The sequence below is a fragment of the Typopeltis vanoorti genome, chromosome 5, assembly GCF_054136105.1.
Source record: "Typopeltis vanoorti isolate ZY-2024b chromosome 5, IOZ_Tvanoo_1.0, whole genome shotgun sequence".
NCBI classification, from domain to species: Eukaryota; Metazoa; Arthropoda; class Arachnida; order Uropygi; family Thelyphonidae; genus Typopeltis; species Typopeltis vanoorti.
This window is the reverse complement of record NC_143553.1, coordinates 44,606,384-44,632,245: the sequence shown is the minus strand read 5'-3', so window position 1 is coordinate 44,632,245 and position 25,862 is coordinate 44,606,384. Positions and strand designations below refer to the sequence as shown.

Here is a 25,862-nt window from a genome sequence, read left to right as displayed (position 1 = left end):
CTGACCACTCAGTCTGTTTCCGGCCAACCTGATGACTAAACCGTTGGTAGCAATATCCAGAAGGGAGTTTATTTTCATGGGCACAAACTGGATCGTCTCATTCCCATTGAACAATCTTTATCACATAATTGTTATCTGTGGATTGTTTCGGATCAGGTATTGGCGACAATGTCACCCGATGGATCTGAAGCGTCCGGGCTCTTCCAGCAAGAAGAGTTCTGACGCTCGGTGTCAAGGCTCATTGTGCAAGCATGCTTCGAAGACCATATAAAAAAAAACACTTACAAATATCCCGTCATCCTCGCTATTATGGGAAAATTGTATTGCATAAGCAGATGGTTGTCTCTAAGAATTAAATGATCTATAAGGAGTGCAGTGAAATATCCCCCCCCCAAAAAAAAAAAAATTGGAGTCTGTTTCTTCTACCTATTCGTGAGCGTGCAGTTCCATATAAGTTACGTGGAAATCCATTATTTCCAGCTGCAATTCATCACGGTATTAATTCTCTAACAGCGGTCAGCGGCATTCTGCTACCCTTTTAAATTATCAAATGGATTTCGGATTTTGTCGAGGGTGCATTTTTACAATTCCTTAATGCAAAGTATCATCTAAGAGGGTCTTTTCTGTTATTTCTTCAGCTTACTTTAATATGCACGGCATAAATAATCCAATTTTCATTTCACCTGTCAATTGCAGCTTGTAGAATGCACTCCGTGTTCAATATACACGCAAGTGCCCACACTCGCTGTAAAGTAAAGATAATAATCTGGTAATGTGCCGACGCGCTCTCCAAAAAGAATCGGTATACGACGAAGGAGTTTCGATAAAACATCAAAAGCAGAAATTAAGAATCAGACGCAGTCTTATTGGACTTTATTTCTCCTCTTATTTTCAAATGCTTTCAAATGATGCTGCAGTTACCACTGGAAGAACAGAACCCGTATGTAAAAAGGGGGAGAGGGAGGAACAAACTGATATCTGTGCTCATGCATTTGTTCCAATATTAATTCACATCAAGAAAAGCGCACTTGCAACGTATTTGGCCCACTTCCGATACCAATCTGTATTTGAAAGCATGTTACTTAATACCAGCTTCAATTTTCTGTCTTGAATCTTAACAGTAAAATCTCACATAACAATATCCAAGAGCACATGTTTATGTGAATCCCACGAATGGCTGTAAAGCTTTCATTTATTTCGAGGGTGGTGGGTTCACACCGGGTAATGAAAATCATTTATCACCTAAAGTTTTTTTTTTTTTTAAACATCCATGCCCGCAGCGAGATTCTGATCTACAGCTTGCTGGTTAGACAGAGGGATACACAAAAATGTGTTCCTTACTTTGAATAAGAAGTTTGCTATGTAGGTGTGTCTTTTCCATTTAAAATAAAAGTCGGTTACTATGAATATTTTTGTTATTTTAAAAGCTTTATTGTTAAACAAATAAAGCCTCTTGTGCCATTTCATTACCGAAAGAGTGTGGACAGCTTCCTTCAGAAGATTTTTTCTTGGCAATTGGTAGGTAGTCCGTCTTAATTTCAGACCATTAGCGAGGTTGACCGCATTTCGAATACGTGCTAGATAACACTCATTACGTGATTAAAAAAACGGGGATCGACTTTAAAATGCCAAGTGCAGTTGGTATAGTCGGTGAACGGACTCAAATAGTCTTTCACAGACTCGCACATCACACACATTACATCACACATATTACTAAGCCTTTGAAAAGAGCTTCCTTAAAATCCTAATAAAAGGTCCCATTTATTTCAGCGTACTTCTCGAATTCAACTTCAGAGCATTTATTTTCTGTAAATTCTCAAATTGTATTATTTAAATTCGATTATTTATATTTCATATTAAGTTCGTATCAACAGGCATTCTTAATTCAAACATCTTGTGCGGCATTAACAAATGCCCCGTAATTATGTTTAGTATAATGAAAGAAAAAGTCTGCCTTAGATATTCTGTCTGGAATTTGAGAAACGAAGCGAGAAAAAGAATTCTCTAAGAACTGTTTCAGACGGGAAACCTGGTCTCTAAAGTTTCTATTGTCAAGAACCCGAGAAACGCAGTTTTTTGTAAACTTAATCTTCAGTGTTTCGTAATTATAGTTGATAAATGACAGGAACTCATTTAAGAGGGGGGGGATATTTTCGTTACCCACCTTGTTTTTTTCTGCTTTAGTTTGAATGGACAAAAATAAGAATTAATTTTTCACATTTTGTTCAATGAAGTCACAGTGCAGAATTTTTCTTTTATGATAAACAGTACAGCAAAAGCCGATCGCAAATTCAGATTGAGAAGTTTTTTTTTTTTTTAGGAGAGTGTGTAAGAGAGTCCACATTAATTACAATAATATTTTTTGGTTGTAACTACAGCACCACTTTACTTTCATTAAAAATCATTTTAATCGTTTTTGCTGTTATGTATTTAATTCATTCCCTAATGTAGAGGGGGGGGTAATAAATTCCATTCCCACATGGATTGTTGATTTACAAGTAAAGCTAACATGAAATTGGGTATTCTATCACTTCCGATTTTCATCTTAATGACACTCGCGACTAATCAACATTCAATATTTTTGCTCGTTCATTCGGTTTTATTCTTTTTATTTCTTCATCCAGTACCCTCTGTAATATACTGATTTTCCATTGCTGAGAGATGCGCTTTTTGCCTTACAAATTGTATCAATTAGGGAAGCTGTGTTAAAATGATTAATACAATAGGCACTCAAATAGGCAAAAAGAAGTTGTGAATGACCATAGTAATTTTTATTTTGTAAATCCTCCGAGCAGAAACGATACGTGTGAGACGATAGTGGAATTAGTAGCGGATGTCTGATGTTGGCGATTAGGAACCCCTAAAATTCCGGCTAACGCAGCTCTGGTGAGTCAGGGATAGGCCCAGCAAGCGGGAAGTGGATTTATTTCAGTAAAGATGAAGAGTTAGTGAGTATAATGATGGAGAAGAAATTGAGTTTGAGAGAAACAAAATAAGGAAAAAAACGAGGAAAGAATGGAATTTAAGAAGAGATTGTTGAGATTCTTTGGTTTATGGCCAATTAAAAATGGAAAGAAATAAATGGAAGAATTATATAGTGTGAGGAAATAATAAGGCTTGTATTTGTAACGTATTGATAAACAAATTTCATCTACCGAGGTATATATACCACAGCAAGATTTAGATATGAGGAAGACATTATTTGAGAAGCCTTTGGAGGATATTATTCAAAATGAGAATGTGATAATCTCAGGAAATCTTAATAAACAGATTTTGAAGAAGACGGAACAGGAGCAGAAAAATTTTGGAAGCATTTGCTTTTGATTAAAGAAATGAAGAAGCATAAAGGGTTAGAATTGTGAATCTAAAATTATCTCAAAATTGGACCCAGCTGATTTCAGAAAAGACAAAGCCACATCATCGCAAAGTAGAGTTGGGATTTCTGCTCATCAGAGCAAAAATCGATAACAGATTATTTCATTCTTGGTAAAGGATGGAAGTTATGGAAACAAAGTTTTGACATCTGTTGCTTTAGATGATGATCGTAGGGTTCTTATAGCCTTCTTTAAGATGTGCGCGGAACATAAACGTAAAAAACGAAGAAAGCTGAAGTTGTGGATGTTTAAAAAACAGACTGAAGTAAAGAAAGAATTGGAATCTCAGATCAGATTCTCAGGGCTCATGAGCTGGTTGCGGACGATGTAGAAAAGAAACGAGAACTTTTTCTAATGGAAGGAACAGCAAAAGAAGTGAGAGAGAGAGAAGTAGAAGCAGAGAAGGGAAACAACACACATTGGCAGAATGAGAGCTAAAGAAGCAGTTAAGTAAAAAAAATAAATAAACCTTTTTTTGGAAGTTGGTCAAGACTACATCAAATGATGAAAGCATTATTTAAAACTAGAGAAAGGGAAATCCAAAAAATAATAATTCAAAGGGAAAAGATAAAAAGTTAGGCTGCATTTACACATAAGTTGGAAGATACTGGTGGGAACAAAGAAATATATATATATAGATAGATAGATAAATGAAGAATAGAAGAAATAACAAGGAACCAGGATTTTTAATGAATAGAAAAGGAAATCTTGTGACAGAAAATTAGGATGACGTGGCAACATTATTTTAGAAATCTCTTAAAAATGAAGGGAAGCCTCTGAAAAATAAATTGGGATAAATATAGAGATAAGAGGGAAATAAGTCTGGCAGAAGTGGAAGCATTAAGAAAGATGACGGATGGAAAAATTCCGTGGTATAATGATTTGGCTTTTGAATTGATCAGAGCTTCTGGTAGGTCATGATTGAAATGGTTATGTGACATTTTAGATTGATCTGTAGAAAGAAGGAAATACCTGATGATCGGACCAAAGAGGCTATGGTTCCAATAATGAAAGAAATTCGAGAAGGGGATGCAGTAACTATACGGGAATAACTTTATTGCGTTATTGTACAAAGATTAATGATAATAATAATAAGGAAAGATGAAACAGAGGAAGGGCTAAGAGACGAGTAGTTTGTCTTTAGAAAACGGAGATCAACTGTTGATTTGATTTTTGCTGCAAGGGAAATGAAAAGAGACCGGGAATTTGAAAGAAGCTTACTTGTGTTTTTTCTTGATTTGTAAAAAGCTTTTGACTGGGCCCAACGGGAAAAAGATTGAGAAAATTGGAAAAGAAATGAAGATCAATTACTTTGATATAATCAAATCACTCATTGTGATGATGAATAGCTAGCTGTGTTTGAAAATAGATGTGGTGATTTGGCACGTTCAGAAGAAGGGCTGCAGAAGAAACTGAATAAATGGAATAGTGTGACACAGAACTGTGGATTACATATTAATAGTACGAAGAGTGAGAACATGGTTTTAAATCGTAATGGAAATTTAAACATTTATGGCGTTAGACTCAATGGGAAACTCTTTTAGAGTAATGAAAACTTCAAATATTTAGGAAGCGTGATTTCTACTGACGGAAGTTTAAATCAAGAGATATGAAGAAGAATTTCAAGGCCAAAGTTTTTTGTAACAGTATACGTAATTTAAGTTTGAGATAGGTGAGATCCCACTGAAGCTCCCACTTCAGTGGGATCATCTTTATGCAGCTGAGCTACACCAAAAAGACATAACGAGTAGAAATACAACAAAAATGAAAGTTTTAACGATTATGTTGACAAAAAATTGATTCTTTCTCAGGAATATTTTCCTGAGAAAGAATACCAAGAAGAATGTATGAGATGAAAAGTAGAAAGGACCAAGAAGATCACAGAAAAGGCGGACAGACCAGATAGGAGAAGATTTTGAAAAAAATAAAAAAAAAGAAACTTGAGTTGGAAGAAAGTGTTCATGAACAAAAATATGAGAGGATAGAAATGGATCTCCCTGACTTGACAGTTTCTGTTGAAGCAGTTGTTGTTAAAGACCTAGGAATACACTCATCGACTTTTTTTTTTTTTTGAGAAATTCTTAGTTCCTACTCTTTCACTTTTGTATTCTCACACCGAGAATACTTAAGAGTAGCAGGCATTTTGCTTAAATATTGTAAATTGTGTATCCTACAGGATGGAATTCAAAACCTAGATCGTTCAATTGTAGCAAATGTCTGTCATTTAAATGTTGAATTAATGCAGAAATCGGGAATAACAAGCTCCACCTAATAGAAATAGGAGGGAATGAAACACAAACACATGAATAAACAATCACGACATACACGCATACATACACGTCATAAACCTCGCTTTTACGACTTCAAGCTTCAATGAAAGCGATATTAAAATGTCTGTAATAAAAAGGAAGATAGAAAGATGTTCTAAAGAAATGTTTTAGTAGGGAGAATTGATAGCAATCATATAAACCCTGTGAAACAAAAAAAATAATATTTTTGCAATACCAAAGACATATTGACAAAACAAATATAAAATATTTCTTAATTTAAATAAAAATTTCATAGCGATGAAGTAAAAAGTAAAAATAAACTGGAAAAAATGGACAAAAAAGACAAAATATTAAGGGAAGTAGAATATCAATTAAAATGCTTAATATATGTAAAATTGATTCGGAAAATTGAAAAAATAGATAGAATTTAAAGAAGAAGCAAATTCGAAAAAAAATAAAAACTGAATGGACATCACTGAGAACGGGAAGAGAGTATCGCATGCAATTTAATTCCTCACGGGGAGTGGAATAAACCAAAGTTTGGATGTGGAAAAGTGGAAAGTTTGTAGGGGGGGGGGAATAAATGAAATCACAAGTCATAATGTAAACAGGCGCTTTTTTTTTTTTTTTTTTACAACAATACCAATCGTTTTATACTAATGTATGTATTAATTAGTACAAACGTTAGAATGTGTTAGATGAGAAATACCCATATTAACAACTGAATCACCAATATTAAGCCTTTTTTTGGTTATTTATAAATTATAGTTGTTAGTCCTACTGACAGTAGTAAAATACGAAAAGTCATTTAATAAACAAAAACCAACAATAAATTCGCGGGGCTCATATAAGTGTAGTATCCAGTTTAAGCAACGAAAGGCAATGCGACCGACAGTGTTGCAAAGCAGCTTTCAGTTAGAAAAAATATTACTTAAAAGGTAGACTGAAGCTAAAAGAAAATTAACTCCTAAAATTATCATATTCGTGAAACTGTATCTCAGTTGTTTTGATCTTAACTTTATGTGCATGAAGAAACTGTAGGTAAACAGTTAAAAAAAAAATAAAAAGAATACCCAACTATTGTTATATGCAGAACATTTCTTATATATCAGCAAACAAGTGTTTCATGTTCACAGTAATTCTTGAAACACACACAACATATTGATTAAAACCTGTCTAAACTGCTTATGCGTCATGCTTTAAGAAAATTAGTACTTACAGCCGATGTAGATTCGGCATACTGGAAAACACCATGTCTGGTAGTGTCCTTAGATGGTTGTTGTTCAAACGCCTATTTAAAAAAATAAATTAATTAAAAAAAACTGAAAATTTGTTTATTTTTTTACAGGAAAGAGATTTGCATGTGTTAATACGATAATAACTACAGGAATACTTTTATTTTCTTTTTCCAAACTTGAATAAAGAAAGGGGAAGGAGCCTACGAACAACGCCAGGGAGAAATGTAATAAATACTTCAGAATAATTAGAACAGTACTTTGGTAGTAAGAATCAAAACAGATACTGTTTCAATAGCGCACATAGAAATGATTCATTGACAATTATAAAGCAGTACATTCGTAATTGTACTTGACATTCTTGATTAACAACACAGAGCCTAAAGCCATTTTGTCATATGAACTGTAGAGCATTATTTTCATAATAAAATATTGAAAAATATTTTATATTTTTATAAAATTTTATAATTTTACTTTATTCTGTTTTAACAAAAGTGGTCCAAATGAAACCGAAATTGAAATATGAATTAACTCTAGAGCAGAAGTCCCCAAATACGAAATTTTATTAAACTGTATAGAGAAGAGTTCTTTAACATCTTCATTACGTTGTGCCTTATTTTGTCGTTAAAATTGGCCACAAACCGAAATTATAGTTGCAAACTTCAGTAAGAAATCCGAATATTGAATTTCAATAAACTCTGTTCAATTAGTGGGGGGGAAAAACATGAGAGAGGCAGACGGACGAAAGGAATCGAATAAGTGGAATCTGCGAAACATATTTAAAAACGGGTGAGTTTAGGAAAAGATGAAAATATGCGTGTATAGTTGAAGATACGTAAGATCAAAATACAGCTACATAAAAAAGGACTGAAGCTTTCTTTACAATAGTGCAGCTTAAGTGCTCTCGTTTTATATCTTGGAAATGCGTCTTAATAATGATGAATTAACGACATCCACCATCCGCATGCAACGAACTCTCTTCCAGTTTCCAAGAGTCGAGTAACCCCTCTGGACATCTTGGTTCACTAGACGCAATATATTTTATGTCGCCGGTGTTACGTTTGGCCACAAGTGAAGATTTATTTCTCGGTGTTGTTACTTGGGTTTGGCTGCTGACAGAGGGGCGTTAAATAACTGTCACAACTCCTCATCCATCTCAGACTAGGAGATATTCACGATCTCCACTTTCCCCTCCATCATCCCTTAAATTCAAGGCGAGAGAAATCGACGGTTGCTCCACCACACGGCGGCCGTATGGCGAAGCGCTGCTGCTCAACAGTTTGTCCCGCAACATCCTCCATACGTCATTTACGGACTGTGGATAGCGACTCGATCGTCAGAGATGCGAAGTAATCACGATGGCGAGTAACAGCGTGCCAAGAGGCAGCCCCAATTTCATTAACTGCTGTAGTTCGCCCTTCAGCCAGCCATCTGTGCAGTTATCTCAAGAATGTTCGCCCACCGTTTCAGCACCACCCACCAGGCATCGATTTCTTTTTTTTTTTCTTGTTTTGTTCCAAAACCATACAGTAGGTCTCGATATAAAATGGGAGCCACAGCGCACGTGTCTTACGCCTGACTAGACACAACCTCATACCCCATTTAACTACGGAAACTAAACGTGAAAACATCACGTTTCGGAATACCGAGTGGCATCCCCGTTAAACGTCGTGGTGGAAGATTTTTTTTTCTTCTTTTTCTCCTTCCCTTAACGCTCCTGTGATCTCCGTTCGGGAAAACGGGTTCTTTCCGCTGCATTGGCTTTCACCTGCTGGCTTCTTCTTCCGTCTAAGATCACTCTTACTAGCGCTACTGTTGCGTGTTCGGATGAACTCCGAGATTAGCTGGAGCATCGTTGTCCTGTTTGTTGCAGCTACTGATGCTCCGATAAAGGATCGAACATTCAGACAGGATGTCTGTCAAACATCTCATTAGTTCGATTCGAATCATTTCCACTATTTTAAGGCAAGATCAGGATTTGACTTCGTGACTATTCTTTTTAAAGGCAGCCACCTCTCTTTATAAAACAACCGACCGATTATAAACGAACAGATTGCTTTAAAATCAGACTGATATTTTCGTAAAAGCTTAAGCATAGAAAAAATGTTATAGGATAAATATCTCAGATCAAATTCCATTGTCGGAAAAGTGACTCAGCGTTTAAAAACTAATGGTAAGCTATGCCAGCTGTATAAGAGAAACATTTAGTTCAGCATACTTTTAGCAATTAAAGTAGAAAGTACAATTTTATCAAATGTAGCGTAAAATAAACATTACATAAAGCTTGGTAATGGTTTGAAATGATTGTTTGGTTCAAATGATGCCACAGTACTTATGGAAGGCGAAAGAATTAAAAAGTTTATATTATAAACATAGCTTGACATTTTAAAATCTTATAGCCTTGCTTTAATTGAAAAGAAAAAAGATTAAAAAAATACAATCACACCATACAGAATGAAATCAACTATAAATGATATTAAGATTTCAAAAAATATTAAAAACGCAGGAATTAATTATCTGGATATTTTAAGCGCAAAAACTTATTTACTTTTATATCTATAGCGTGATATTCAAAAAAAGCATCTTAAGCAGTTGTGTAATTATACGCACAGAACCATGAGGCGAATGTATCTGGCAGTTGAAACTGTGTTAGCTATTTGTGACACTGGAATATTCATCTTCAGATGAAAACTTAATTTTCTCGCCTCCTATACCAGATTCAGACAGAAGTCTTTCCAAATCAAAGAGCACAGTCAATCTTTTGATTGTGTTGTTTTCAATATCCACCATCTGCGTGCAAGGACTCTTTCCTGAAGAGATGTGGTAATCCTTGGAAAAACAGTTGGAGGAAAGCTGTTTCAAAGAACGAATGGAATGAAAGAGGATGGGGAGAAGCTGGTTCGTATATAAAGTTGAACAGTCCAATGGATGATGTCCCGCACTTGTTCTTTATATGCATCTACGAAAGTGAGAGAATGATGACAATTATTCCTCCATTATGATGCAAAAACGATGTCTGTGAGGTGATTAGAATGGGTCTTTTGTGCCAGAGAGAGAGAGAGAAACATAAATTAATAGGACTGTTCTCTTTGGAGGGATAACGTGATTAATTATTTGGAATTTATATAGTGTAGCAGATCTTCAGGTTGTTAATGCAAAGAGTATCTGAAAGGACACTATGGATTTTGGAAATGGAGGAGACAATGGATGTGAAGTGCGTTTGTGCCAGCAAAGGATAAATATACAAGTTACGGCACGGAGAGAAATCTGATGGTGTGTGGAAGTTGGAGTATTATGAAGTTAAGGGAAATCTTTATGGCAAATGAGGCAGGACTGTGTTTTGGTAGTTAACTGATGTAGAGCCGTCATTGATCCACGCTCTCAATACGCTGCACAATTCAGTAGAAGGAGAAATATGAACAGATAATTTTAAACTTAGTTTACAAGTGAGTCGCGGACGAAGCAAGCTCAAAAAACACCAATTTAAACGAGGAATCTGAACACCCCTCCACACGTTGCAACTGATATATTGTAAAACAGCATAATAAATGTTATTCAAATTAAGTGGATATTGAATCCAATATTATTTCAAAGCCGAATGGAGAAACTACAAGAGTTTCAGAGAAACTGCATAATAAATGGTTTAAATCTCAAAAGGGCTTAAAGCATGTTGAATAATTACAATCTGAGAAGGTTCGTTTTCATCATATTCTTCAATTTATTAAGAGCTTACAAAGGAGTTCGTTCTTGATAGTATTAGGAGAGAATCTAACAGTTTATCTGTCAGGAGACAGTATGCTTGTGACTTTATCTACCTGATATTTCAGTAAAACATGTGCTATCAGCATCAGTCGATTATTAACTCCGATTCTGTTTTAACTGCTTAGTGTATTTTAAGTTTCCTTAAAGCGTCAAGTATTCTAGTGAACAAGGTTAGTTAAACTTATGAGAGATCATTAAGGTTTAAGTCCGAGCTGTAAAGTCGGCTTCATCGTGTCCTTATTTTACAGGTTTCCTCTCGCCGAGTTTATTACATCAGTTTCATCTAAGAAATGCTATTGCTTTCTCTGAAATGTTTTTCTTTGACACACATCTTTGGTAAGTTCTTAAAACATTTCTCACATCTACACGGGATTAGAACCCAGGTTTTGCAACCTATTATCATTTTTCCGACTATGTTACGAAAATATGATCATAAAATAGGGACTTGGTACCCCCCCCCTTGAACACACAAATGAATACTTTCACTTGCTTGCTGGTTATAGAAATTTATATATTATAATCACATATTTAAAATTTCGTTTTTATCATCATCAACGCTGAAACCTATTTTTAATAACTATAAAGTAAAGAGAGCAAAAATGTAAAAAGGGGTTCCACTTTTTTTTTTAAGCAAGGATTTTAAATTGCACGATGCAGGAGTATTTCGTTGCAGCATTTTACCTCAAGGCATTCTCAACTATAACCTACGGAATTAGTGTTAAAATTCGGTCGTTAAACTCACATCGGCCTGCATCTTCGTAATCAGCAAGAATAACGACAGGTCTAAAACAGATGTTTCATTCTTAAGTGGCTTCTTACGTACTTCGCCAGTCCATCAGAATTTTCATTCCGCAGTTCTTCATCTTATCGTAGCCGTGCTCACGTAGGGTCATACCTGCCATCAACTGTTCCTTCGCATTCAATGATAAATGAACTTCTTAAAGACATTTAACGTATTAAGTATGATGGGAACTCTCTATCATCAATAATGACAACTAGTCTTGCCGCATTATTCTCCGTACTTCCCCTAGCACGCTGCCCACCCACAGTCATTACGAAGCTAATACACGTTCTTGCACAGGAGTTTTGGAATTTCGGTCTTGGCGGATGCAAACAGAACCCTTTTATCTTTTACTTCAGTGCCATGCGGACTTTTCACAAATGGATATAAAACCTCATTTTCGGGAGTCATCTGGAGAGCCAATTATCTCTTAGATGAGGAACTGCTAAAGTAACATCATAATCTCATCCTACCATCAACACCTCCTTTCTCCGAACAATTCTGATTCATCGTGAAAATTTTAGGGAAAGTTTCAGGTGGAATATTTAAATGATGCTGTAAACCCACTCCCTGACCTGGGATAGTCTATGAGCGTCTATTTGAATAGTCTTGTTGATGTTCAGCAGTGATTGGTTGATTTACGTCCTTCATTCATCGTTGCAATTAATCCACAGGGGAAAAATAATAGCACGGAAGACACCAATAATCGCAATTTTTTCACCAAGTGAATCAAGAGAGACGAATACAAAATAAAGACAACAAATAAATCAAAAATACATTAAATGTAATTAAATGTTCGATTAAGACTGCACTAAAATTAGCCGATGTAGACACTGTATGAAAGAATAATTGCACTGAAATAGGCATTAAAATAATCAACTCGTCAACATTAAAATGAGTTGGCAAGTTCGCTATTCCACAGGCAATTAAAGAAGTTATTCTGTGAATGCTTTGCTCCTCTGATAGGAATTCATACAGACGTCAGATGCTCCGAAGTTTTTCTAAACAAAAAATTAGGGAAACGAAGAGAATGCCAAAAAGACCTGTTTTAGGAGATAATGACTTGTTTCAGGTACACATTTCATAAAATACTCACGTGTTAGGTTCATATTATCAGTCTGTACGCAAGCTATTTCTACTAAGACTTGGACTTATTAATGTTATTTAAAAAATTTAAATAATATAAACTTTAAATCATAATAAAATTAATATATAAATTTTAATTTTATATAAAATGATTCGAAATTTATTTCAAGGCCACAAATTATTTAAGCAAAACAGAATGAAAAATAGATTTATGTGATGAACAAGAGATCCTTGGATAATCGAATGTCTACTTATTAGCATTACTGCAGCCAATTATATTCACGCAATTGAAAAAGCAACTCTCTCTCTCTGTGTGTGTGTGTGTGTGTGTGTGTGTGTGTAAAGAGAGATTTTTTAACACTTGAAATTTTACCCCAATTAACCAAGACTATGATGATGATGGCAATTATGCTTCTATTTCTTAATCTGGATTTGTCAAGCTGAGAAGTAAATACACTCAGACGGTGCACTATTGTTAGTGGCGTAGAAAATTAAATACAATCTTATAATTCTGATGTAAAGAAAATATAATTTTCTTTCCAGACAGAGAGAATCTATGCTTGTAGATATTAACGTTGACTCACACCTTATAGAATCAAACGAGTATGTAATGATCCCCCCCCCCCTGCACAATGCCCATCCCTGAAATATTCCTTGAGTGGTTTTTTTTTTCTCTCTCTTTTTATTATTTTTTTTTCATGAGCCCATCGTTTAACTAGGCGGAAAAGTGAACAATAACGTGACACAGCCACAGACCCACGCTGAAAAGCGGAAGGGGAGGGGGGGGGCAATTGGATGAATCGTAACGGGACAAACTTACGGCATTTTAATAGCGACTTGCAGTTGTGCATTCAACACGGACAAGGATTAAGATAAATGATCGTTGGTAGATGGTTAATGGAGAAGCTTAAGGCGCGAGTGTCGTAAAACCCCTTGTATGGATATCCCCCAGTGACAAGCTTGACACTAAGCTAGGCGCCCTTTCAGGCTGCTCTCAGCCGAAAGTTGGAGGATTTAAATAACCACCCAGCTGGTCGAGACAGACGTCTTCGCCTCCCCAACTGTTACCCCCCCCCCCAGAATTTTAACCTCCCATCCCTAATATACACGAACTTCACTGGTGCGTATGCTTCACCATTTTCACATTGGAATAGCGTCGCTTGTGATGCGTTCGATCTTTTACCTCGTAGGCTTAGATGAACGAGAGAGAGGGCCGATTCATGAAGCACGGGGGTCGAAGTTTCCTGCTGAGTTGGATGACACTCTCCGCCATGTTAGAGCGATCTCGCCTATTGTGGGGGGCAACTGTAACAGACGCCTGTACAAAACGAATTTGTTCCCGATCCGCTTAAATTAAGATATCCCTATTCATCCCCCTCCCTCTATTTGTGGGGGAAGCTTTCACTCCCTCTCATACTCCATTTCCTTTAGGCGCGCAGGGTTTTTTATTCATTTTTTTCTCTCTTTTTAGAATAGACCTGGAGGAAAAAGAAAAGGTTAGCGTCATTTACTGAAGGACTTCAATGCGTAACGAATAAATGAAGACGTCCGTTGGAAAAAGAAATGGCATTCTAATCAACGGTATATGGGTAATATCTGTATGATGTCATTAGTTATAAAACCGTAAGTTTAATTTTTAATATTATTCTATAAATTTTAATAATATTTTTAATATTATTCTACAGGATGGCTCATAAGTTGCGAAGTGGGTTTGAATTTTTGAATAATTCATAAAAGGTGTTTTGTATTTTATTGAGTACTTAATTTTCCTTATGGGAAAATAATTCCAAGCACTAATAAACATTTCTATTGTCAAAGCCCGTTTACTTACCAGTTACCTGAATAAACTGAGATGTCTGACAAATTTATGTATCTTCGTATTTTCCCATAGGTGTCACTACCAACAGCCACAATAACAAATTAAGTCTCTAATATATTTCATTTCGATATTCTTCGTATTTTCTCATAGGTGTCGCTACAAGTATCTCCTGTATTTTATTTCGATATCCATTAATATTGTTAGCTTACAGTACCTAAAAATTTTCTGTACTAATGTAGACGAAACAATAGTGAATGCCAAATAAAAGGCACATGCAAAAAAAAACGAAATGAAAAAATTCATTTCATAAGATTAATAAAAAACAGAATTTTAAAACATTATTTTCACTTACGTAAAGTTCTCTTGTTCAAGCACAATTAACAACAAAATAAATTTCAAATTAAGTCCTTATTTGACTGCAGCACGTTTAGCAATTTTTTGTTCTTAACACATGCGCGATACAAAAAATAACTAAAAATAAAGAAAGGAAAGAAAAATCTGGACGTATTAAGGAAATCTTAATGAGCTGTTTTTCTGTATAAAAGTCAGTAGCTAAGAGCAAATTCCCGTATGAGTCATTCACCATTTTGATCCACTTAACTGTTCATCTCAATAATTAGAATACGAAATCCGAATCCTGTAAATCTTTATTTGAATGCATTTTTTTTTCAGATTCTCTTTTTTTCCTTGTGACTCATTGCATTCATAGTTTGCTGTTCTGTACATTTGGCTACTTTCCTTAATTGAGTATCTTCTTTTTATCTAAATTTAGTTTTTTCTTAAGACGGTAGGCAATCATGGACTGTCCCACCCACGTGCAAATAGATGAACGTGGCAAAATATTTATTCTCGCCCACTGATTCACTTCATCTTATAAACGCACCAGGCGACGACAGACCCGGGAAATTAGCCTAAATCTAAAAATAAAGAAGGGGTTCTTGGACCTCCGGGGCAGGTAATTCGTAAACTGTTTCCGCTATCTGTCAAATGTGTCTGAATTTCTTGCAGCTCGCGCTGTCGGACTTTTGTGGATGGGTTACCTAATACGTCAGCACATCCCCTGTCACAAACTCGACCTCAATTTTCAGCGTCTTCTTTCGTCTGCTGTTTACGGATTTAGTTTCACGGGAAAATAAAAATAACTTTTCACTCTTTCTGTGAATTGTCAAGTACACGTACCATTTGCGCCGCAGTTAAGAGTGTTAATAGGATAGCAACACTAAGATGCTATTTATTGCAGTACAATATAGCCCAAAATTCGCCAGTTTAGTTGTCTTCATGGCTGTAACGGAAGTAAACTAGTTCCGTTACAGCCATGTAACGGAACTAGTTTACCATTCCTCTGTAGTTTAAAATTGACAAATCTATCTGAACATGATGAACACACGTTTCCCTTTATTGTTATCAAAGTTCTGCGGATACGATATAATTATTATGCAAATTAAATGAAAATCACACACTATGTCCTTGAAGCTAATCGCATATCTCGCAATAGTTCGTTGAACTGAATCGTGTGTGTGTGAGAGAGAGAGCAGGGGAAGGAAATGTAAGTTATTGCCACACACAACTGGACTAAACAATGAAAAAGAAAGCGTTTCAAAAATGAGGCTATTTCACAATATGCAACGATGCACTACTTTGTTTTTTTAAATGTCAAAAGTCAAAGTTAAATTTATAAAGTCAAAACTATAAACTTATAATTTACTATTAATTAGTAATAATTATGCATAAATTCAGTTGGCTGAAATTTTCAATTGTTTAGTGGAAAAAAATCTGTTGGTTTGGAAGCAGACGGCCATTTTGGAACTCTTAATATAGTGCACATTTTACAAAATGCGATAAGTGTGTGTACATTAGTAACAAAGCACTGCATCGTTAAATAATTTTAGTAGTGTATATTTGTCTATCTCCCTCTATCTCTGATATGATGCCATTTTACTATTATTCTATGCCTTTCTCTTCAGAGTAACTTCTTTACCAATCGATACTGCGATTTCAGCGTGCACACCATTTCTGAAAACATTCAAATAATAATGCGATATTTCCCTGTTTAGAGCAAAGCCTTGATGCACAGCAGATGAAGTATTTGTACATGATTTCATAGAGCAAATAAAACAAAAAGCGTGAAACACATAATTGCATTTAACAAGATATTGCTTCTGAACAGCACAAGCCAAAACTTTGAAATTAAATGACTATTGACTCAACAGGTTCTATTCTGTGGACATCCACTGATTTGTACTATCTGCAGTTGTGGCACCTTGCAAAGTCACTAGACATTTCTGAGTCACGGTTTATTCATCGCTCTCCTCCTACATATATCTTCGAGAAACCAGTCGAAGAATTTCCAGGGAGAAGTTTACGGATAATTTATAGTCATGAGAAAGGGAGAAGCAATATTTCTCGGAATATGCAACTTCTCTATGCAAATTTTAATAGCACAGTTCAAGGATGCTTGCTTAGTAAGCTGATACATCCTGTCCTGAATGAATCAAATCATAATATAATACCTCCACTCCACTGCGAAAGCCCATCATCGTAGTTATCAAGATTATCGAACCTACGCATCGATTACAATGTGCAGCGAGCAGTATGGTATAAGTTATCTGAGTATGTACTGAAAGTGCATTATTTATTTATTTATTATTTTTTTTGTTTAAAATTTTCACCTAACTGGAGAGAAATGACACGTAGTTGTTAGTAACAATCTATGGTAGTAAACACACAGAAGTCATATCTGCCTTCACGAGATTATATCTGTATAATAGTTTTGTTCGTTGACTTAGACGTCATATTTCCATTCGTCTATGCTAATGAGAGATTCTGCGTGTAAAGAGTAATTGTAAGGAGAGATTGGCACAGTAATTGGTGAATACTTCCATTGTCGGTAATAAAATATGACCAATAAAGAGAAGTGGACATGTACTGAAGCTTTCTGATTTAATACTCCTAAAGGGATAAGCAATATTGCATATTAGTACGATACTCGCGCTAAAAAAATAATTTATTCGTATTAAAATCTTAGTACACTTGGTGGTGGCCAGAAGTAGTATGGTGTTCAAATGGGGAAGGTCTTTTTTCAGTCCAAACCTTTTTTCCTTACACACTTCAGATTTCACCGACACACACACCACACACACATACTGCATCTGAAAAATTAATCAGAAATAAAAGTATTTCTCTTTTTTTTTTTTTTATCTACTTTTGCTGTTATTTTTAGCAATGTAAATGACTGCGCTTACCACACACTCTTCTTGAAATAAAAGGCAGGCTACAAAGAGCATTAATGAGAAGCAAAATAGTGCGAATTAAATAAGAAAAGAAAGAAGGAAGTAAGAAAATAAAAATAAACTTTCTCCTTCCTTTAACACACGTGCTGCATGCTTCACAAAAGAGAGGAACGCAAATACTTCCGTAATCAGACACATTCAAGTTTTCTAACGACCACATTGTTCAGAATGGACTTCATTAAGAATCTAATTGACTGCACTCAAGTCAAAGTTTCCGATCAGGATGTTCTTGTACAATTTATATCATCTTTATCCTAATACACTACAAAAATTTTCTATCAGAACAGTATCAGAAACACGGAAGAGTATATTATCAGCAAACTATTGTAATAAGAATCTTAATTTCTGGATTCAGATAAATAGTAATACTTATATGAATACAGAAAGTCCAATATGTATTTGACTGAGTTAATCTGTATAAATACTTGGATAATATCTATATAAAAAGTTGATATGTAAAAGTACTAATATGCCGACATATACCTTATTTGTGATCAAATTATCTTCAGCCTTTAAGAACAAATAAATAAATAAATAAATCGAAACCATGGTGACTAAAAAATACAGACTATTCCATTTCCCTATGCCTTGCTATAAAGAGTAAATTGAACATTTTGTCTATGACTCCGAAGGAAATATTGTCTTATGTTTATCTTGGAATACTAGCTCGGGTCTTAACCAAAATTAATTTTAGGTGGATGCTAAAATAGTAATGTATGTTAAATTTTTTATTGCTGCTGCTGCAGAAGATTTCTTGTCACTAATATTTTGCCGCTGGCCATCACTATAACAGGTGTGATAACGTCATATGTTATATCAGAAAATCGTGCTTGCATTTTCAGTACAGCAAGTGCCATTCACATCGTTAAGAACCACCCAAGCTGTAACTGTTAGCCAACTGTAGTAAAGTTCTTTCGTTATTTCAATTTTGCGTTCAACTCCAACTTACGCTATAAATAAGCTGACTTCACTTAAGAGCTAGTTTAAGAGTGAATTATTCATTATTATAGCTAAATATTATCCATTATTGCTCGCAACTTCAAATTTCGTAATGCGAAACTCAGTTTTGGCAACAGCGAATGACAGATTAAAAGCTTTTAAAACAATTTATAATAATTTCTCAGTAACTTTATCTGCGCTAATTATCGGTTATAAAATCCTCGTGATATCCAAAATAATAGTCGAAAACAAATTAATATTCGCAAGGTCTCTGTCCTATCTTTACGTGGTCACCATTTTGTCCAAGCTATTCTGAATCTTATTATGGCATTCTAAGATAAGGGAGAGATATCGGATTGCCCTCGTTCTAAACTCGTGACCATCACCTATGGTAAATGAGGCAGAAAAGGCTGAATAAGCGAGCATTGTGGCTTGACGACAGAAGAGAGCGCATGTCGAAAGCGAAGAGAACGCTATCTGATCCTTCTCCTCGTGGGTCAAGTAACAGGTCAATCCCAGGAGATAACACGCAACGGTCGCTAGTTATTACAAGCAGATATTTAACTCTCCGGTGAACGCTGAACACACCCGTTTGGGTAACTCACCATAAAGCACCGAAATAGCTTGAAACCGAACCACCCGTGTGTGTTCGTTACATCGCACACGCATCCGCTGTTGTTATATAAAGGAAGACAAGATTCGTTTACTCCGCCTAGAAATCGCGAAATAACCGCAATAAGCCAAGTAATTAATAAACAAGACCTCTAAGCGTGACGGCAAACTTATGCAACTAAAGTGGACCGATATTGACATCTACGGTTGGCTGCACGGCAAAGGCACTAGATGCGCCGCTGCCGCATCACGGAAAGTGATACTGAACACAATTGCTCATCAACGGATATATTCTACTCGTGTGTCACTTGTTAGAGAGAGAGAGGAAGATTCGACTTCCGACGAAAGCTTCCGCCAATCGTCCGATATGATCATGTCCCTAAGTGTTTGATGAAGGCGAAGACAGTAAAATGCCTCGGAAAGCCTTTGATAAGTCGTTTTGGGAAGTACAAGGAGATGAACCGAACATCTCCTGATTCTGTTTGATTACAGAGAGTTCTTGTTCGAAATGTAGTCGTGTTAACGGGTTCAGATCCCGTTCCTCTTACCTGATGTGTAGTCTGGACACACTTTTCCTTTCATAAAATTAGCTTTACTTCCAAGCTTCTTTTCTCAAAAAAAAAAAAAAAACAGTTGAAGTTTGTAAGAAAATGATGGGACATAAAGAAAACAGTTGTTGTAAGAAAGTATTATATAAAGAGACGTACAGTATTACTATGCACTACCCAATGTCCACACACATACTGACAACATGCGAATCACTATTCGTAGGTATTAGTTTACTCTGCAACGATCTTTCGGTATGATATTTTTGGAAACTGTTGCATTTATCTTAATTTAATTTTGTACGTAGGTTGTTGGGAACGATGGTCTCAAATACTACCGACGGTTAGAAAGATGGCAATTTTTTAACCATCTGGATTCAAATTAATTAACATAAATGAAAGAATAAATAGTGTTTAATAATCACGTGACCACTTTCGATCATCAAGAAGTTTTTTTTTTAGGGCAAATAAAACATCCTGAATAAGACGAGCGAATTTTCTGATATACATTTCGCATTCTTACAGACTTCAGCTATTAGTTTTCTGATGAAAAATAATGTAGATTTTTTAAAAAAATTTCTGAGTGGTCTCTAGGTGCCGTTTTACATAAGTGGGGCATCTGTGATCATAAGTTATAGTGGACAAAATCATTTGGAAATGTATTGCTTTAGAATAAAATTTTATTTAAATAGTTAATTCAGGATGAGCCCAACAGGTTTCGAAACTGGCGATGCAAAGCTATCAAAAATGAAAGTATCTTTTGAATTCATTATTTGAAAGCCAAACACTGAACCATTCCGGTCTCTTTACTCAATATTAATTCACGCACAACCGATAATTCACTTATGAAAATATTTTGTGACATGGTATTGAACAAGGGGAGGGTGTCTCGACATTTTAAGGTTTCTGTTTAGCCTCTAAGGTGGACTAACTTTTTAACAGAGGGGAGGACCTCGAATTTCTGCAGTTTCTAATGAGAACCAACTATTGGAAACAACTGCCAGGCAGTACACCTTAAAGCACTAATAATATGGAAGGAATATATGAGCTACTGGGCAGAGTTCGTGTCTTAAGTAGTGCCATACCAAGAAACTTCAATCAAGATGCTGTATATTCATACAACTTCTGCATTGAAGTTTCATATATTCTGGCTAATTTGGTCTCTTTTAAATTTCAAATGGCTTTGAAATAATGGATCCATAATATGCTTTCAATTTAATAGATTTAACTTAAATTTTACACAAAATTCAGTTTAAATAATAAATTTTTGTAAATGAAAATCGACCTAGTTATCCGAGAGAGAGTGAGGGAATTAACTGTGAATTGGGAACGAGACATGGAACAAACTCCTTGGACGAGCAGTTCCTGCGTTGATTGATCGACTGATGATATTAGTGGTAAGGATTCTTTTCCTCCTTCCCCATCACGGAACTGTTGACAGCTGGAACTTACAGCTATTGAATTGGATGGATGCCATTGAAATTGATATTTAGAAGGTATATATAATTAGTGGTTTGCAGAAAGCCTTGTTGTCCCTCATGTATCATTTTATGATAAAATTAAGAGAGAAATGTGAGAAACTTTGAATGCTTTGAAACTTGAAAATGTTTCTAAGTACAATGAATTATTTTCTCAAAATATTTATATTTTTCCAAGTAATAATCAATCTGGTAAAATTTTGTTGAAGACTATGATCTGATCTACACGAGCGACTATAACAGGATATTTGGGAGTAATAAGTCTCTACGAGAAATTAAAGGAAGAAAGAAGATGAAGAAAAAGTTGATATGAAGAAAAGCAGAAATCTTATTTATATTGAGAAGTCAATCAGGAAATTGCCATAAAGAAAACATCGATCATGAGTATAACTCACTGTCAAAGTACTGCAGTACTTATTAAACACATGTTAGTTAATGCTCAGTCCACTTTCTTCTGGATTCGCATTTTATACATATTATTCAGAAATCATTGCTATAAATATTCATAATGTGTATGTATGTGTATACACACACACACGCCATAAGCCAACGAAATGCCGATTATTTTACAATTCCCATGCTCATTCTGCACCTAAAGATTAGCTTAGAAATACTAGTCATCCTTCAATAAATCCATTCTTGGATGAAAGAGAGCGGTAAAGTAACACTAACTTCACTTATAAGGGTTCTTCTTGATGGGATTCGAACCCAGAACTAGAATCATGTCTCATCTTGAAATCGAAGCATTTTCTTAAACCATGAATATTTTAGATGAGAACACAAACATTCAGAAATATTTCAAAAAACTTCGGAATACGAGATGACCCAAATTACATTCGTTACAATAATCATAACTGAAATAATAATAATACCATTAAAAGAAATCCGAACAAGCAATACAGCAAAGGAAATCAGGAATATCCCCCTAGAGAAGGTGGTATAAATATAGACTTCTTAAATATGCAGTCATCCTATTCATCAAACGACTTTAAAAATTATATAACCATATCTGGCAGCAAGGAAAAATCCCCAAAATATAACGCGATAAGTGCAACTAGGAAACCTACAGAGGAATAAGTCTTCTAAATACTGGCTCTAAGTTATATGCACGAATAATATTAACTTCAAAACTTAAATCTTATGTAGAAGATAAACTTTGTGAAGAACAAAATGGCTTACGAAAAGGACGATCGTAGACTGACTCAGTTTTTACAATAAAATCTTAATGGAAAAAAATTACAAATTAAACATAGAAACACAGCATTTTTAGACTGTGTTTTATAGAAAGTCTTTGACCGAGTCTTAAGGAACAAACTGTGGACCATACTAAAGAATTTAAACATTCCAAATCAGCTTCTTGCTGCAATAACTAACATGTAATAAAAAATCAAACAGCTGTAAGAATCAATAAACAGAAGAGTCTGTCAAGGATGCCTAAATGTCACCACTGTTACTTAATATCGGAATAGATGAATTAGTAAAGAAATGGAAGAACAAATATAAAACCAGCATTCAAACCTGGATCGTAGAACTATACTGAATACTCCTTTGTTTGCAGATGACCAAATAATCATTGCAAGAAGTGGCGACGAACTCCAAAAATCAATATACGCCTTAAATATAAGTGTGAAAAATGTGGAAATGCAAATATCAACAGGTAAGACAAAACTCATGGCCTTTTAAAGGATCATCTCCAGTCAGAAACAAAATTATGATTGAAATAAAAGTTTAAAACAAATTTTCTTTAAATACCTTGGATGTCCTGTATCAGACAAAAGAAGCTGACATCAAAGTTTCAAATTTTCTGAAGATAAAAGGAATGATCAATAATATTTTCAAACCTAACCAAGTTCAAAAGCATACAAGAGTTTATAAAGTTTTGGCAAGACCTTCTCTACTGTACGGAAGTGAATTATGGACCATAAAATCTGCAGAAGAAAAAAAGAAAACAAACCGGAGAAATGAAATTCCCGGAACAGGTGATATAATGACGATAATAACTGAAGTTATAAAAATATAACTTTGGAAATTTTAAAGATAAAACCTTCAGCTAAAGTATTTTTAAATCAACATGTGATAAAATAAGTCATTGCGGAATTTGGGGGGGGGGGGGGAAGGGTGGAGAGAAAGAATTACTTCTAAACCTTCACTTTAATTAGTTTGTCCTTGAAGAATATTTCGATAATAACATTCTGAGATATGCATGTTATTAAGCCAGAGAAAATTAATGGCGATTGCTCATAAATTCATTTTTTCGTTTCTTTTTTTATGTTCACTGTAGAGGAAACTTAATGTTCATAAGCACTAACAAGAGTACAAGCACAAAACAAACATCTACAACATATCCGGTAGTCGTAACTGGTGACTAACTCGCACAGAAAGTATGAAAACACTATCAACATTCTGTCCCCTAAAAACAACACTTAATGTGGATGAAATCTCACATGGTGTTTAATTCTGTCTAGAATACAGAGAATTCGTAAATCTGTGTATATTTTAATTATACCATGTTTTTTTTTTAAATACAGCCTCTGACAATTTCACCATTAACAGAGTTTCCCGATCAGTCAAATCAATACCCATCCTTCAGCACAAGGTCTTCAAGCATCACGTGCTGTCGAAGTAATGATATGTTTATTTAGTTGATTATATTTTCCAGGAAACAGCTGTAAATAGGTTAAGTGAATTAAGATCTCTGAAACTAGAACGGATTGTAGGTAAGAAGCTGTTATTTTTTTCTTAACATCCGATCGTGATTTGTTTACTCAGAGCTTGTTAGGGGAGCTTCAGTCAGCTCGTTATCTCCACTTTCCTTATTTGTGTCTATCAGTCAGCTGATTTGTCATATCTTAGTTCGTCACAAAAGGAGTGACAGGCGATAGTTGCTGTCCGATTGCTGTTTATCTTAGGAAAAAAGGAAGTTTAAGTTCCCTTTTCTCTTGTTAATCGATACTTGGGTACGGATTTTCCTTCCATAACAGGCAGACAAGAATCATTTGATAAGTAACTGCTTTAAGTAAAACATCTTAAGTGATTCGTTTTTGCGTGTAGGGAAGAGAAGAGTGAGATAAGAGAAGGTATATTAGATACCTACTTCATGAAAAGACATATTACGCCAATGTTTCATAAAAAGAGGGAAGGAAGAATAGATTTGGTTGTAATTACCACTGTTATCGCGAAAAGACGATAAAACGTAGTGCAAATACCATTGCTGCTAGTAAAGGTGATATCAGAAATGACATCGGTACTCTCGTGATATCAAGTTTTTAAATCGGGAGTGACAGAGATTTCGTTAAAATCAATCAAACAAAAATGTTAACATTTACGAAGACATAAACAAGTGAAATATGATGATAAGTAACCGCTTAGGAATAAGAGACTGACGGAATTAGATACAGTGTTTGACTTAACTGCGATGTTTAGAAGTAATGACGTCGTTCAGTTATTAAAAAAAATAATTTCTTCGCCATGGGATTACTAAAAGGACGTTCTTTATTGTTATTGAACTGAAAACATTAAAAATAATTCACAGTGTAACCCTCAGTAATAAACCAATTTCTTAAGTAGCGAGTGCTTCACCCCAAGATCCAGTCTACACACACACACCTTAAGCTTTCAGTGATGAGCAGCATCTCTGAAGAGAAGTCATTTAGTTTTCATCAATGTAATAAAAAATGTCGTGAATAATTAAGGTATTTTTGTTGCTTTTATTTTTAGCAGCTCCCTTTCTGACGACTCCATCTCACAGATAAAGCCTAAGCCAGTGGAATTACATAATCCCTATCTGATAAGACTAATAGTCAAAATGAGTCCTGGCGGAGAGAACTTCAATTCTATAATGAAAAACATGATTCTCATCTTATCTCTTAAGTGGACGCACTTTTTATCATGCAAGCGATCATATTCGCTTGCATGTTTTAATGCTTACAAAATCGAAACGATGCATAAACGTGATAATCCCTAGCACGGAGAAAGCATGAGTTAGTCCAGAGATAAACATATCAATTTCCGTAATATTTTAAATTAAACTGTGAGGAGAAAGAAACAAATAAACTTTCTTGGGGGGGGGGGGGGGGGGGAGCTGAAAGTTTTAATTTCTGGGGAAAGCTTTGAAGAAGTTATAAAAAAAATGGGACGAAAATTTTGCTTTCAGTAAATTTAAAGTCGAACTGCGTATTCAACTGCAGTTGAACATTATTTTAAGGTTTGGTACGTTGGGTATTTATAGTTACATGTGCAGATGAGAAACATGTCGTAAACTGAAAAGAACAAGTCACCGGAGGCTATAGTCTAAGAAAGACCAGCTGCCTAAGTTCATCCTAAAAGGGAGAAATGTCACCCGTGAAGGTATCACCATATGAAAAACATATGACGTTTAGTCGAAAACACTTAAACAACTTCCATTCTTTTTACGATCAACAATAACCGACTGATAGAATCAGTTTTCATTAGATAATGTGCAGTGTTTTCTCTCCAATGAACTTTGTAGTGTAGGCTGAAACAACTAAGAACAATACCCTGCAGTATTATTATAATAAAGAGGTGTTGGTAACAGATCGAAACAAAGAAATAATAAATTGAGGTCTTTTCTTCCAAACATTCTCCAAGTTCATAAAAACAATCATCGTCTCTGTTTCTGACAGGCATCTTAAACATAAATAAATAGCTCTG

At 35.1% G+C, this 25,862-nt stretch overlaps 1 protein-coding gene across 1 annotated transcript in view; it reads right to left on the bottom strand.

The window, feature by feature from the left end:
* Positions 1 to 25,862, bottom strand: part of LOC150106349 (protein slit-like) — a 427,776-nt gene that overhangs the window by 282,835 nt on the left and 119,079 nt on the right. The window contains exon 4 of the mRNA XM_090392392.1: positions 6,864 to 6,935. Within this exon, the coding sequence (XP_090248518.1) occupies positions 6,864 to 6,935 (72 nt within the window). The remainder of the gene's footprint in view (positions 1 to 6,863; positions 6,936 to 25,862) is intronic.